At 51.5% G+C, this 12,328-nt stretch overlaps 3 protein-coding genes across 3 annotated transcripts; 2 read left to right on the forward strand and 1 right to left on the reverse strand.

The window, feature by feature from the left end:
• Positions 1–2,277: 2,277 nt before the first annotated feature.
• PFICI_10359 (uncharacterized protein) lies at positions 2,278–5,796 on the reverse strand (the record flags this gene model as incomplete). The annotated part of the gene is made up of 2 exons (XM_007838940.1): positions 2,278–3,897; positions 3,955–5,796. The coding sequence occupies 2 exons, from the start codon at positions 5,794–5,796 to the stop codon at positions 2,278–2,280; spliced, it is 3,462 nt and encodes a 1,153-aa protein (XP_007837131.1).
• A 2,411-nt stretch (positions 5,797–8,207) lies between these two features.
• PFICI_10360 (uncharacterized protein) lies at positions 8,208–9,890 on the forward strand (the record flags this gene model as incomplete). The annotated part of the gene is made up of 1 exon (XM_007838941.1): positions 8,208–9,890. One exon carries the CDS (start codon positions 8,208–8,210, stop codon positions 9,888–9,890), a length of 1,683 nt encoding a protein of 560 aa, XP_007837132.1.
• A 953-nt stretch (positions 9,891–10,843) lies between these two features.
• Positions 10,844–12,103, forward strand: PFICI_10361 (uncharacterized protein; the record flags this gene model as incomplete). Its single annotated transcript, XM_007838942.1, has 1 exon — positions 10,844–12,103. The coding sequence occupies one exon, from the start codon at positions 10,844–10,846 to the stop codon at positions 12,101–12,103; it is 1,260 nt and encodes a 419-aa protein (XP_007837133.1).
• Between the last annotated feature and the right edge of the window lie 225 nt (positions 12,104–12,328).

A 12,328-nucleotide genomic window follows, 5' to 3' on the forward strand; every position in this document is an offset into this window, starting at 1 on the left:
TATATCATGTAGTGCTTTGCAACTTGGTCCATCCTGTCCCAGCAGAGGGGAACGCTACACCCTACTAGGGCAAGGGAAATGCAGAGACCTTTTCTACCTACTTACCTTTCAACGCCATAGCCGCGGCAAGCACACCGACCACGTTGAATCCGACTTTATTCACGGATCTCGTGGGAACGCTTGCAGATATGAGCTGAGCCTAGGATTTTCCGTTTCCGTACCTTTGGTAGTCTGGGGAAACCTGTCATGAGAGAATTTATAAGCCACTTCATTGAAAATGAAAGTTCTTGGGAAACTTTATCACGTCTTGGCTCTCTTGCCCCCTTTCCCTTCCAAGGCAATACACCTAGTTACCGCGGCGGAAGTGCTACGGGAGTAGATCAGACGAGCGCGTGTCGACTTGTTCAGACGAAAAGGCGGAGATTCATTGTTCAACTACATACGTGCATCATCCTTGCAAGCAGACTAAGACCAACGCTTTGCGCACGAGCATCCACTTTGTTCCCTTTTTTTGCACCTACATCAATTAGCCTATTGCCGAGATATGAGTCTTGGGCGAACTACGTTTGCCGTCCACTGATACGCACAGCCCTCGCGCCAAAGAGGCTCATATGAAAGATTGAAGACTAGCTCGTCCTGAACGCCACTGAGCCTTCATATGTTTCACGTACTTCAACTCTCTTGTTGCTGCATGATAATGCAATATCAAGACCAGATTATGATGATTTTTTATTTTTATTTTTAGAAGCAAATTGTGGACGTGCCCAATCACGCCCTTTCCTGTGTTTACTGATCGCCGTGTCTTCTTGTCCATTGGTCATTACGACCATTTTAGGAAAAAAAAAAAAAACGGGGGGTACCAAGATGAACCAAATAAGCAATGTCTAGAATCTCACCAAATGTCCTCACTACTAGATCTACTATTGACAAATACTATATACTCGGTATTAGTTGTCACGTTTCCCTGTGAGGAGAAGAGGAGCCAAACAAACGGTACTTTGAGATCTTAACTCCGGAAGAGAAATCTGACATCAGCGGCTTTTGGACGGATGCGGGACTTGTGGGATGGTTCATAGTCACTTTGATATCTCGTTCATTTTAATCTCGTCTTTTCTTTCCTCCTTTCTGGAACTAAAACTGACTCGTCAGAGAAAAAAAATAACGTGCACGACGCCGTCGTAAACGCGGGTCATCTGTTTAGTAGTAGTAATAGGATAGCGAACAAACTACCACAAAATCAGGCGCTAATCAAGTCTTCTTCCCCGTCTTCTATCCTTCGTATTGCATTTGATTATACTGCACTACAGTAGTCTGATAGCCCGTGGTTAATATCTATTAACCCCACGACACGTGGTTAAATCTTCTTTATCGATCTCATCTCGATCTATTTTTATTTTATTTTATTTTGACTTGATCTTTAGATAGAGGAAGAGGGCAGTGGGTAAGATGGGATAAGCAGACAGCATGTGCGGAATGTCATTAGAAATCGTTCAACCCCGGGCTGGGGCGAACACTTTGCACTTTCGGCACACCATCAGCTCACCTTACCCTCACCCAAGGCATTATGATCTGCCACCTGCTGCGTTCTTTTTCTTGCGCTTCAACAGCCTCTCTTGCTTTCCACCTCGGAAGAGAACACTTTCTTTCTGGTGTTCGGCATCTATGAATAGGTATGTATTGTGGGGTTAGGTTTATTATCGCAAGGCATTTCTATCCGAGGCAGTGCTCCTCTGCCCTTTGCCATATCCTTGATGATTTGCATCATTCATGGTATTATTTGATCTCGTGTCTACGAAAGACATGGGTATTCCCACGACATTGTAGTAGGAGAACCCCCCTCTCACCCATGATCTACTGAAACATGCCTCATACTTGCAAACTCCGGAAATAAAAGGCCTCGAACAAGGAATACCTGCATGTGCTTGGCGGGCGAGAAATAAACCTCTCATACGCCTTTTGCCTTGTTTCAAACATTTGTATATCACTGCTGTATAGAGATCTGCTGATCAAGGCCGTTCCCACTGCGCTAACTCGTGATATCCATGTTGCATCCACAACCCCCTCCTCACCCAACGCCGATCTCATGAATGGATATCACAGTACCAATGGGTACCTGGTAGGGATGATCCCTAAAATCAAGATGGTATCCCTTGTCTTTGCTTCCCCCCCAAAAACTCCCATTGCACCCGTATTCGATAACTTGATTTGCTAAAAGGTGCCCAGCTCACCACAAGCCTCGTAACAATACTTCTACAGCGAGATATGAAAGACCTTGGTCTATTCAAAGTCATCGTCCTCATCCTTGATGCCAACCTTTTGCTTCCATTCATCCACTTCTGCAACGGGCACTCGACCCCTCAACCAACGAAGGGTGGCTTCAGTGCCACGCTCGAGAACATCCCATCTCGGGACTCGAAAGCGATTACCAGTGACTTCTAAACGTTGCAAGTTCAGCAGACCAAGACGCGGGTTGAGGTGTGCGATCTCGTTATTGTCAGCCGCCACAACCCTGAGTCCCGCGACCGAGGTTGGATCGAGTTCTTCAAGTCGATTGTTGGAGACGAGGAGTACGTCGAGCCTTGGAAATGACTCGCGCAGGACGGGTAGCGTAGCAACACGATTGAAAGAGATATCGAGCTTCTGAAGGTTGGGGGCCTGAAGGTGAGTGATCAATGGAGCCAGGCTTGCGATCTGATTATGTGCGATATGAAGTTCCCTCAGGGCAGGAAACTCGAACCCCTCACCCATGAATGCTTCGCCATCCAATCGATTGTGAGATATGTTGATAGAGGTAAGAGTGTCGGCAAAGAAGGATAGCGAGTCCGGAAAGCTGGGAAAAGTATTGTGCTGTAAACGAATTTCACGAACAGCGTCACCACCAACAAGCTTTGAGCAGATGACGGGATTAAGCGACGATGAGTTCGTATTGGCACGGTCGAGAACGCCACCGGGTTTGATCGGCCATGTCAGGCTGCTCAGAGGTCTCGACCTTGCTCCGATAGGAGATTGGGGCGCCGACGTTGGGGGCGTCGCAAAGTTGTCCGTATCTGAGCGGCTTTCGTTGTCATCTTGGTCATCTCTAAGGCCCTGAGCCTTGCCTGGCTGATAAAAGTAAGACTCATGGTCGGCTGACTCAACAACTTCGTTGCTAGGCTGCTCGACACCAGCTTGCTCTTCGGGCAATGGCGTTAGCCTCGTTGCTAAGCTGTCTTTCAACTCTTCTGTTGTCATGGAAATGAACTTTTTGTCCCTTAACGGATTGCCAGCCATGCGAAGCAATGCAAGCGAGTCCATGCGCGCAATTTCTGGGGGTATGACGCGAATGTCGTTACTTGTGAAATCTGCTGATTTAATGCTCTCGGACGAAAGAAACCCATCTGGGAACGCACTTATGCTGTTCTCAGCAGCGTTGATTGTCATGAGACTCTTCCAAGTGCTGAGATCTGGCAGAGAGTTGAGACGATTCATCGAGACTGTGAGCTGAAGAAGAGAAGGCATGGATATTGGGCCTAGCGCGATCAAACTCAGTTGATTATTCGAGACATCAAGCGTCTGCAGATGCGGGAGCGCCTCGACCTCTACATCGACCAATGTGCCCTTCAGTTTGTTCTTTTGTACATAGAGCTCAGTAAGTGGCAGTTGCGCAAGTGCATCAAAAGGCAGAGACTCGAATGAATTCTCGTTGAGGTTCAGCACACGAAGCCGTGTCAGCCGCTCGAAGCCGTCCGGCAATGCGTCAATCTCATTTCCTTTCAGATCCAAGGCTTCCAAATTGACTAAAGAAGCAAAAGACGAGTTCATCTTGCCCTTCAGGAGATTGCCGCCGAGCTTGAGATCTCGCAACGAGCCAATTTGTGATAAGATCTCGAAAGAGTCATTGGCCAGCTTGTTTTGAGCCTGGTCATTGGTAGTTAGAATGCAATTTCATGTTTCCAAAATGGTTGATGCACTCACAAGGTTCAGGGAGGTGAGGTTTTGAAGACGCCTCAATCCCAACGGCAATGCCATCAGTAAGTTGCCATGTAAGTCGAGAGCCTCGAGTCCACCAAATTGGTGACCATTGCCCTCATCGGCGTCCGCAAAATCCATGGGATCGGTATCAGGAAAAACGGAGTCGTCGAGAACCTCAAACTCATTGTCAGCGGCGATCAACCTTGTAAGATCGACACTTTCAGCCCAGCTAGCCCCGTGGCCAACAGACTCGAGATCGTACATCTTCACAACCTCATCTGGCATTTGCTTCAACCCCATCGCGGCAATGTTCAATCTACCAGTAGTTCGTGCCGTTGCAATCCGCGACTGCATCACCTTTCGATTCGAGTCTTCAAATTGCCTCTGATTGAAAGGATCTTCCGCGAGGCCAAAGTCAAACGTAGCATCAGTAGGTATCAGGGGAGATTTGAGCGGCGCAGCTCCTGTAGTCACGGGAGCCTGTTGATTTGCAGCAGCGCGCCTAGCAGCCTTGGCCTTTGCAATCTGCTCTCGCAATGCTGATGATGATTTTGGGCCAGTAGTTGCCGATGGACTTTCTTCAACCGAATCAACCGTAAGAGCCGTAGAAATGGTTGACGCGCTAGAAAGGTTGCGTTCCTTAAACGATGAGGCAGTATTCATGGTAGCTAAAGATTGTGTTGATGTTGCTGATCCTTTGCGGGGTCGCCGCGCCGGGCTTACTGAGGGTTTACTTGACGACTGGCCAAGGCTTGTAGATGAAGACTTTTTGGATAATCCCGGGATTGCAGATTTCGGCCTTAGTGAGCGAGATACTGGAGTGAGAGTCTCGGGTTTGGACATTATATCATCCAAGTCTTCCGGACTAGGTGTCCGTCTTCCAATGGCAGATAATGGTGGATTCGATGAAGCCCTTTTCGCGCCCGCAGCTCCACGAAAAGAAAGTGGCTTCACGAGCCCAGAAGCTGCCCCAAATTGCGCTTCTTGTGCACTAGTTGGCAGCGGCTTGTGTGTGCTCGAGGGGGCTCTGAGACTGCTGTATACGCTTTCTGGTGGCCCCAATCGAGAACTCGGACGACTGAGAGATCTAACGCTTGAGCTATCATGTTGATGGCTGGAACCAGGTCGTGAGCTTCCACTCGCAGCACGGGAAGACGGCCGCCGGGATGCCAGTTCAGGATCAAAAAAGTTCGATCCCCGGCGCTTCGCTGCCGGAGACGTCAGCTGTGAGAGCGTCTCCATGGTCCTCTCAGCAAGAGACATTCCTGGTTTGCTGTTCTCTGAGTGGATTCCTAGCGCATCAGAGCTAACATCTTCATGGGTTGGGCGTGACGGCGAGAATTCGTGCGGGCCATCCTCGTCGATAGCAGACCCATTCAGAAAAGTGCTCGACTCGGATTGGCCTGACGGCCGCCTGCCCACAACAGGAGATTGTTTGAAATGTCCATCATAAGCTGCCTGCGTGGCGCGTTCAACCCTAGGTTCTTGAGATATACTCCTGGTTTTGGTGCCTCTGAGGGCGACTTGCGAGCTCACCGGCGGACCTGCTAGTCTCTGGGGTCTCCGCGACGGCGTTGAAGGACCGGTGCTGGTAGCCCTGAGCTGTTCTCTCGAGGCGGGAGTCCGGAGCCGGGATCCGTTGGCAGGTTCTGAAGCTTTTGTTTCGACCGAACTTCTTGGGTGGGCGAAGCGGCCTCGGAGGCCCTCTGCAGACGGAGCTGTTCGGATGGAAGACGCGGGCGTTGGAATGCCTGAAGCTCTCGGTTGTGGTAGTCGCGAAACTGGCCTCGGAAGAGCGCTGGACCTATTGGTCGTCGTCGAGGTGCTCAGACGTTTTTGATCCATGCTCAATTTATGCTTTCATACGCAGTCGAGCCCGCAGCGGCGCGGAGCGGGGTGTTGGATTGGGTGCTCCCGGGGGACCAGCTCAGGAAGCTGAACAGTCGTTGGATGAGTGTCCAGACAGACACAGATGGGCGCAAGTGCAGGTGCAGATGCAGATGCAGATGCAGAGCCAGCACGAGGCCAAATAGAGTCGCAGAAAGAAGAGTACAACCGCTCACGCTGGCCGCCCAGGATGTGGACTGAGTCACCTAGGTTAGCGCAGTGCTACCACCTCTTTACCATCCAGGCCCTGATACGTGGCGATGTTGGGCAGCATGGAATACCTAGGAAGAAGAAGTACGTGACGCCAGGCTATGACCAGACCTGACCTACTCCAAAGCAAGCCAGTGTTGGCGAGGGGCAATCCGTACCAACCGTTCCTAGGTCGGGTAAAGGGTTGGTAGGTAGTATATCGTCTCGGTGCGGGCCGAATGTACGCACTGAGATCAATGAGGCTTTTGCGGGAGGCTTCAGTGGGTTCAAATTAGGTAGGTACCTGGGAAGTAGCACGTAGCAGTAAGAGTTTGGGACGGACGGCACGTTTGACGCTCCCTTCTATGCGGCTACCTTATTCACTGCACAGCGAGTATCAAGAGCAGCAAGAGCATCAATTGGTTAAGTATTGCAAAGGGGAAAAGTGTTCAAAAGTCAGGTATAATTTCGTCTTGTTGCCCGGCCATCCATGATATGGGGTTCATCATTTCGCCAACAACGATTCATGACAGATTAGTAGTCTGAAAAGCCACTATCTTGAAATTGGTGGGGAAGCCATCTACGCATACGAAATTGTAATTGATGGTCATGATTAGGGATATGTTGCAGCCCAATTAACGTAAAAATTAAGCCTGGAACAGCGAGACCTGTAAGATTCCGTTTTGCCATTTCACTGCAGTTCGGACACGAGAAGATTAGGCGATCATACTTCATGCCCGCCATTCTTGTGCAGTTGCTCCAGATCAAAGCACGTTTACTAAATCCCTACCTACGTAACCTAGATAGCAAGGTGGTAGGTATTGGGACCCAAACATGGAGAAGATTCGATGGGAAATAAGATCATACAGAGAGAGACAGAGACACGGGCTAGGCGCGGGCTATCCCGTGATAAACCCCAGATTGTCAATTGCCATCATGATATCGTCTGGACGTCTGAAACGAGAAGTCAGAGGAGCTGCTCAACATGGCAAATGGCTTGGTCACCCCCGCACATTGTTTCATCGCCAATTGTCCAGGATTTGATCCTTCCCCGAAGCAGATACCAATTGGCAGTGACTGTCGCGACTCTCTAGTCATAGCCTGATTATATCCTCGAGTAGGGAAGGAGCAACAGCAATCTCCAGTCCGTGTGTCGCTGAGAGAGGAGAGACTATCTTTGCATTGAATTTCAAGATGCAATCAATGTAAATACATGGCAAGCAGGAGTTTTGGTGCATGTTGACCAAGCGCTATGGCAAGAATATACTAGGGGAAATGTATTATGACGTATGGACCCAGCCGCAATCGTGATTCGATACTGCTTAAAGCGCGATGTATCAGTTCAATCAAGACTGAGGGTTAAGTGTCTGTACGTCTTCAGTATTCCAGGATGCGAATTAATGGGGCCCCGGATGCACCGAAATACATAGTACTGACCACCCAGATCATGCTGAATGAGAAATAAGAACCTGGCAAGTCGCTTATGTACACGCAGGCCACATGCACACAGTTTGAGCGGCATGTGGTTGCCAACTTTATCCAGCCTCCTCCGTGCCCATGGGGTTCGTTATCCCCCTTTGGGCCTTCTAATTTTTTGACTTTATGGTTGCCGCTGGCTGGGCAACCACGCAGATCCCAGCTGAGAAAGGCCAACTCTCAGCTTTTGAACTGTACACCTTCGTCGATTCGTGTTCCCCTCGCCTTCTATTCACAATTCTCTCATGCCGCATTTCTTGTCTTTTTTTTTTTTTTTTTTTCATGAAGTGGAATGCAATGATTTCTGGAAACAAGCCTAGGTAGCCATCCATCCATCCATTGGATCTTGTGAGAGTCAGACCTCTGATCTGGCTCTGGTCTACTAGACTGCTCCGCTCAAAGGTCTTATCACTTATCGCAACCACCCAACCTGCCCATTTCTGCTCCGCTCGCCTTTTCCCAATGCGCCAAATCGGCCTTCCATCATAATCGCTCTCACACTTACATTTCAGTATCTGGTTCCGCGTCAACTTGCGACAAGGCACTTTGGTCTCATTACCGCAGCAAAGACTGTCAGTCAGTGCTAAGACCTTTTCGCGTTGTGTGCGCGGTGGGCTTCAAGTATCAATCGCATTACCATCAGGCCGCCCGCTCGACTCATACCCCGAGCTCAGCTCAGCTCAGCTCATCCCCCAATTCGCACCATGACAGCAGGCACACAACAACCAAACGGCGTCGTCCGCGACGCACCTTCAACCCCGCCGGAAGCTGCCATGATCCTCTCACAACAGTCACTCCCTTCAACAGAGGAACCCTCTTCGCCCGCAGATCCTGCATCGTCTTTCAAGACCGAACTCAACGACGACCGGCCGGCTTCCCCTCTAGTCATTCCCTCGTCGCTAACCCCGCCGCCCTCATCTCAACCACCACAACCCAACGGCGCCGCGGGACAACCATTGGGTTATACCAGCTTACAAAGATCCAGCATGTTTTCGCCGCCAGCAACCACAACCGCCCCTCTGCGCCGTGATAGTCACGCGGCACCTGCAGACCACGCTGCGCCCACCGGAGAGCAGATTGACGACGCCTCCGCCGATGATTTGCGTCAAATGCTGAGGGCCTCTTTGTCGGACAACGCCCGTCTGAAGATGGAAATCGCTCATCACAAGCTCCAATATAACCTGCTAAGCATGCAGGCTGACGAGGCAGCCAAGAGAGCTGCTGTTGAGCACGAGATGACCAAACGTGAAGTCGAGGTCCTGCGCGTGGCCGAAAGTGCCCGACAGGCTCGGCGCGACCAAGAAGCGGCCGTTGAAAGTATTCAGCTCAAGTACATCCAGCTTAAGGCCTCTTACGAAGCGGCTTGCGACGACATCGACTCCTTGAGGAAGCGGGAAAAGAGGTTCAAGAAGGTACTCCAACAGAAAGAGGACGAGATTATAAGCCTGACGGATGACCGCGAATTACTCCTGCAACGCATACGAGAAAATCGAGAACATTTTAATATTCTTCGTAGCCCGGGCGGGGTTCTGCATGGATCTGTCATGCCCAGATTGCCTCCAATAGTTTCTCCCCAGCAACATCGCACAACCCCACGGCAGACGCCCAGGTCCCATCGCCGGGAGGAAGACGAAAACCAGCGCGGCTTCCAAGTGCTTCTTCAAGCGCTCAACCATGATAATAACAGTGCACCTTCGACACCGACCAGCAGTCACCACCCCACGCCTCGAACGCAACCCAAGCACACTCGCGGAGCGCAATCCATGTCCTCTTTGCCGACGACACCCATGGCCAAGCCCCGTGGCCAACACTCTACGCTGCTGCCTTCCATTGACCTTGTCCCACGGACAGAGCCTGTGCCTCGTTTTGGGCCAATTCACCACATTCCCGAGCCGCGATCTGTCCAAAGACGTAAGAGCAGGGAGAGTACAATTTCAGCCGACGATAATGAGGAGCTTGCTAGAGCCGCCCTTAGCATGGCTGCTGTCAATAGGTCAATGATGTCGGCATCATCCGACAGATCGGTATCACGAGCCCATCGTCGGCCTGAGGGCGGCGAGGAAGTTTACCAGAGTCAAGCGAGCCAGGCAGCGTCCGAGATGCTACGGCGGGATCCTCGCGAGAGCTTTGACGAGGTTGCAAGTTCTGGGAATTCCCGCGATGCCACACCGGCACCAGCTGAGAGGAGTATGAAGCTTCAGACACGGCTATTCGCCCCAATCACCAAACCTGGTCTCGGCGCAGAGAAACGCAAGTACACTGGTCATCAATCTGCCTACACAGATGGCAAACACGAATCCTTCACCAGCCCTGCTAAGAAACTCAGAGTTGAGCCGAGAAGCGCGGATGCTCGTAGGGTCGGCTTGGGTATTCAGTATAGCCCGTAAAGGTAGTGACTGAGTCACAGAGTCTTTATCCAATTATTTGGGACAGGACAGTAAGGGGCATAAAAGTGCTTGGATCGGACGACAAACAAGTTATCAAGATGAAATTACGGTTCATGACCACGCCATGATTGGAGAGGCAGGATTGCTTGACGGCGTTCCCTGATTTTTACTCGAATTTGTGTTATACCCTTCCAGTTGAACATGGTCTTGCTTTATACGAGCGGATGTCAAGAAATTTGAATGACTGACCGAGCTAACGGTATCGAAAATGAGTGCATGGGAAAAGTTGTGGACGAGAGATAGCATCAAACAGATAGAACAAAGTACAATCAGCAATTAAAGATGAAATCGCGCTTCTTGTCTTGTCAACAATCACATAGTGTGTATATTCAGACACTCATCTAGGTTAGTGCAAATAAGCAATCGTGAAGCTTGACAGACAAATAAAGTTACAATACGCAGATAGTTCTACCCATAAGCAGAGCTGCATCTCATGAGTGGATTACCTAAGCTGTTGTGTCCTATGTCGGACAATTGGACCATGTAATAATGAACAATGGTGAGAAAAAGGTCGGGACAACCAGGCCATGTCTCTTAGCCGGGATCGTTGCCGACGCGGCGGAAATCGCTTCCTGTCTCATAATCAATTGGCCGGGCGCGGGCCGGGAATGCTTTTATCCCCCACTTCCGGAATGGCAGTTGAAGTCGGGAGCTTCAGCTTTGGGGCTAGGTGTGTTTGTCCCCATGGGGTATTCTCACCATTCTCCAAGATTGGCTCTTCTTTCTATCTTTGTGTGCTCTTCTTCCGATGCGTAGTTTGCTCAGGGATTGTAACCTTCAATAATATTTGTTTACAGGAGTCAATTGCTCGTGCACAACGTGCCTCTCCGCAGCTAAGTCCCTTGCCCAGCTTGCGCCCGCCGAAGCCGGACTCCACAAACCGAACAATCACCATGGCGTTGCCCAAAGGCCTCAGCAATGTCCTCGCAAAGGCGCCCTCAGATATTGTGATCCTTTCAGCTCTGAGGACGCCCGTATGTCGGTCCTACCGTGGCCAGCTCAAGGATGCCTACCCCGAGGAGCTGCTCTCCGTTGTCCTTCGCGCCACCCTCGATGCGAACCCCAACATGCCGCCCGAGGCCGTCTCAGACGTGGCCGTAGGTGTCGTTCTTTCCGAGCTCGGCGGTTCCAAGGCCGCCCGTATGGCCATGAACCACGTTGGATTCCCCAACTCGACATCGCTTTACACCACCAACCGCGCCTGCTCTTCCTCCCTTCAAAGTGTTGCCTTGGTGGCCGCCCAGCTGCGGACGGGCATGATTGAAGGTGCTGGTATCGCTGCTGGTATGGAGAGCATGACGCGCAACTATGGCAGCCGCGCCATCCCCGTCGACCTGTGGCCGGAGCTCAAGGACAGCCCGAACAAGGACGCCAGGGACTGCATCATGGCCATGGGTCTCACGTCCGAGAACGTGGCTGAGCGGTACAAGGTTGGCCGGCAAGAGCAGGACGAATTTGCGGTCGAATCGCACCGCCGGGCCGCCAAGGCGCAGAAGGACGGCGCCTTTGACGCCGAGATCGTCAAGGTCCGGACGCGCTTCCAGGAGGTCGACAAGCAGGGCAACAAGGTGGGCGAGGAGCAGACCATTGAGGTTACCCGGGACGACGGCATCCGCAGCAACGCGACGCTCGAGGGCCTTGCCAAGCTCAAGCCCGCCTTCAAGGCCGACGGTGCCAGCACGGCCGGCAACTCGTCGCAGGTCAGCGATGGCGCGGCCGCCGCCCTCCTCATGAAGCGAAGCACCGCCACCGAGCTCGGCCTGACGTCGAGCATCATTGGCAAGTTTGTTGGCGCCACCACCGTCGGCTGCAAGCCCGACGAGATGGGTATCGGCCCGGCCCTGGCCATTCCCAAGCTGCTGAGCCAGTTTGGCATCGAGAACAAGGACGTCGACCGCTGGGAGATCAACGAGGCCTTTGCCAGCCAGGCCATTTACTCGGTGCGCGAGCTCGGCCTCGAGAAGGACTGGGAGCAGGGCAAGGTCAACCCCGACGGTGGCGCCATTGCTCTTGGTCACCCTCTCGGTGCCACTGGTGCCCGCATGACGAGCACTCTCCTGCACGGTCTGGGTCGCTCGGGCGGCGAGGTTGGTGTCGTCAGCATGTGTGTCGGTACTGGTATGGGTATGGCCGGTCTGTTCGTGAGGGAATAAAGCACTCGCAGAGACCAGCTAAAACAAAATCAAAACAAATAAATGTACATAGGGGCAGGCAGCTAATTGGTTATGGTTTACATAAAATTATCTTGTATATTCCACAGCCCAAATAAACGATACAACAAAGCCCCTGGTGCAGTCTGACTAGATGGAACGGGCTGCAGTGAGTGTACTAATGATCAGCAAACAAAGAAAAGTCGTTCAATCTACCACCCGTCTAAT

Source organism: Pestalotiopsis fici, assembly GCF_000516985.1.
Source record: "Pestalotiopsis fici W106-1 unplaced genomic scaffold PFICI_Scf_7, whole genome shotgun sequence".
In the NCBI taxonomy this organism is placed as follows: Eukaryota; Fungi; Ascomycota; class Sordariomycetes; order Amphisphaeriales; family Sporocadaceae; genus Pestalotiopsis; species Pestalotiopsis fici.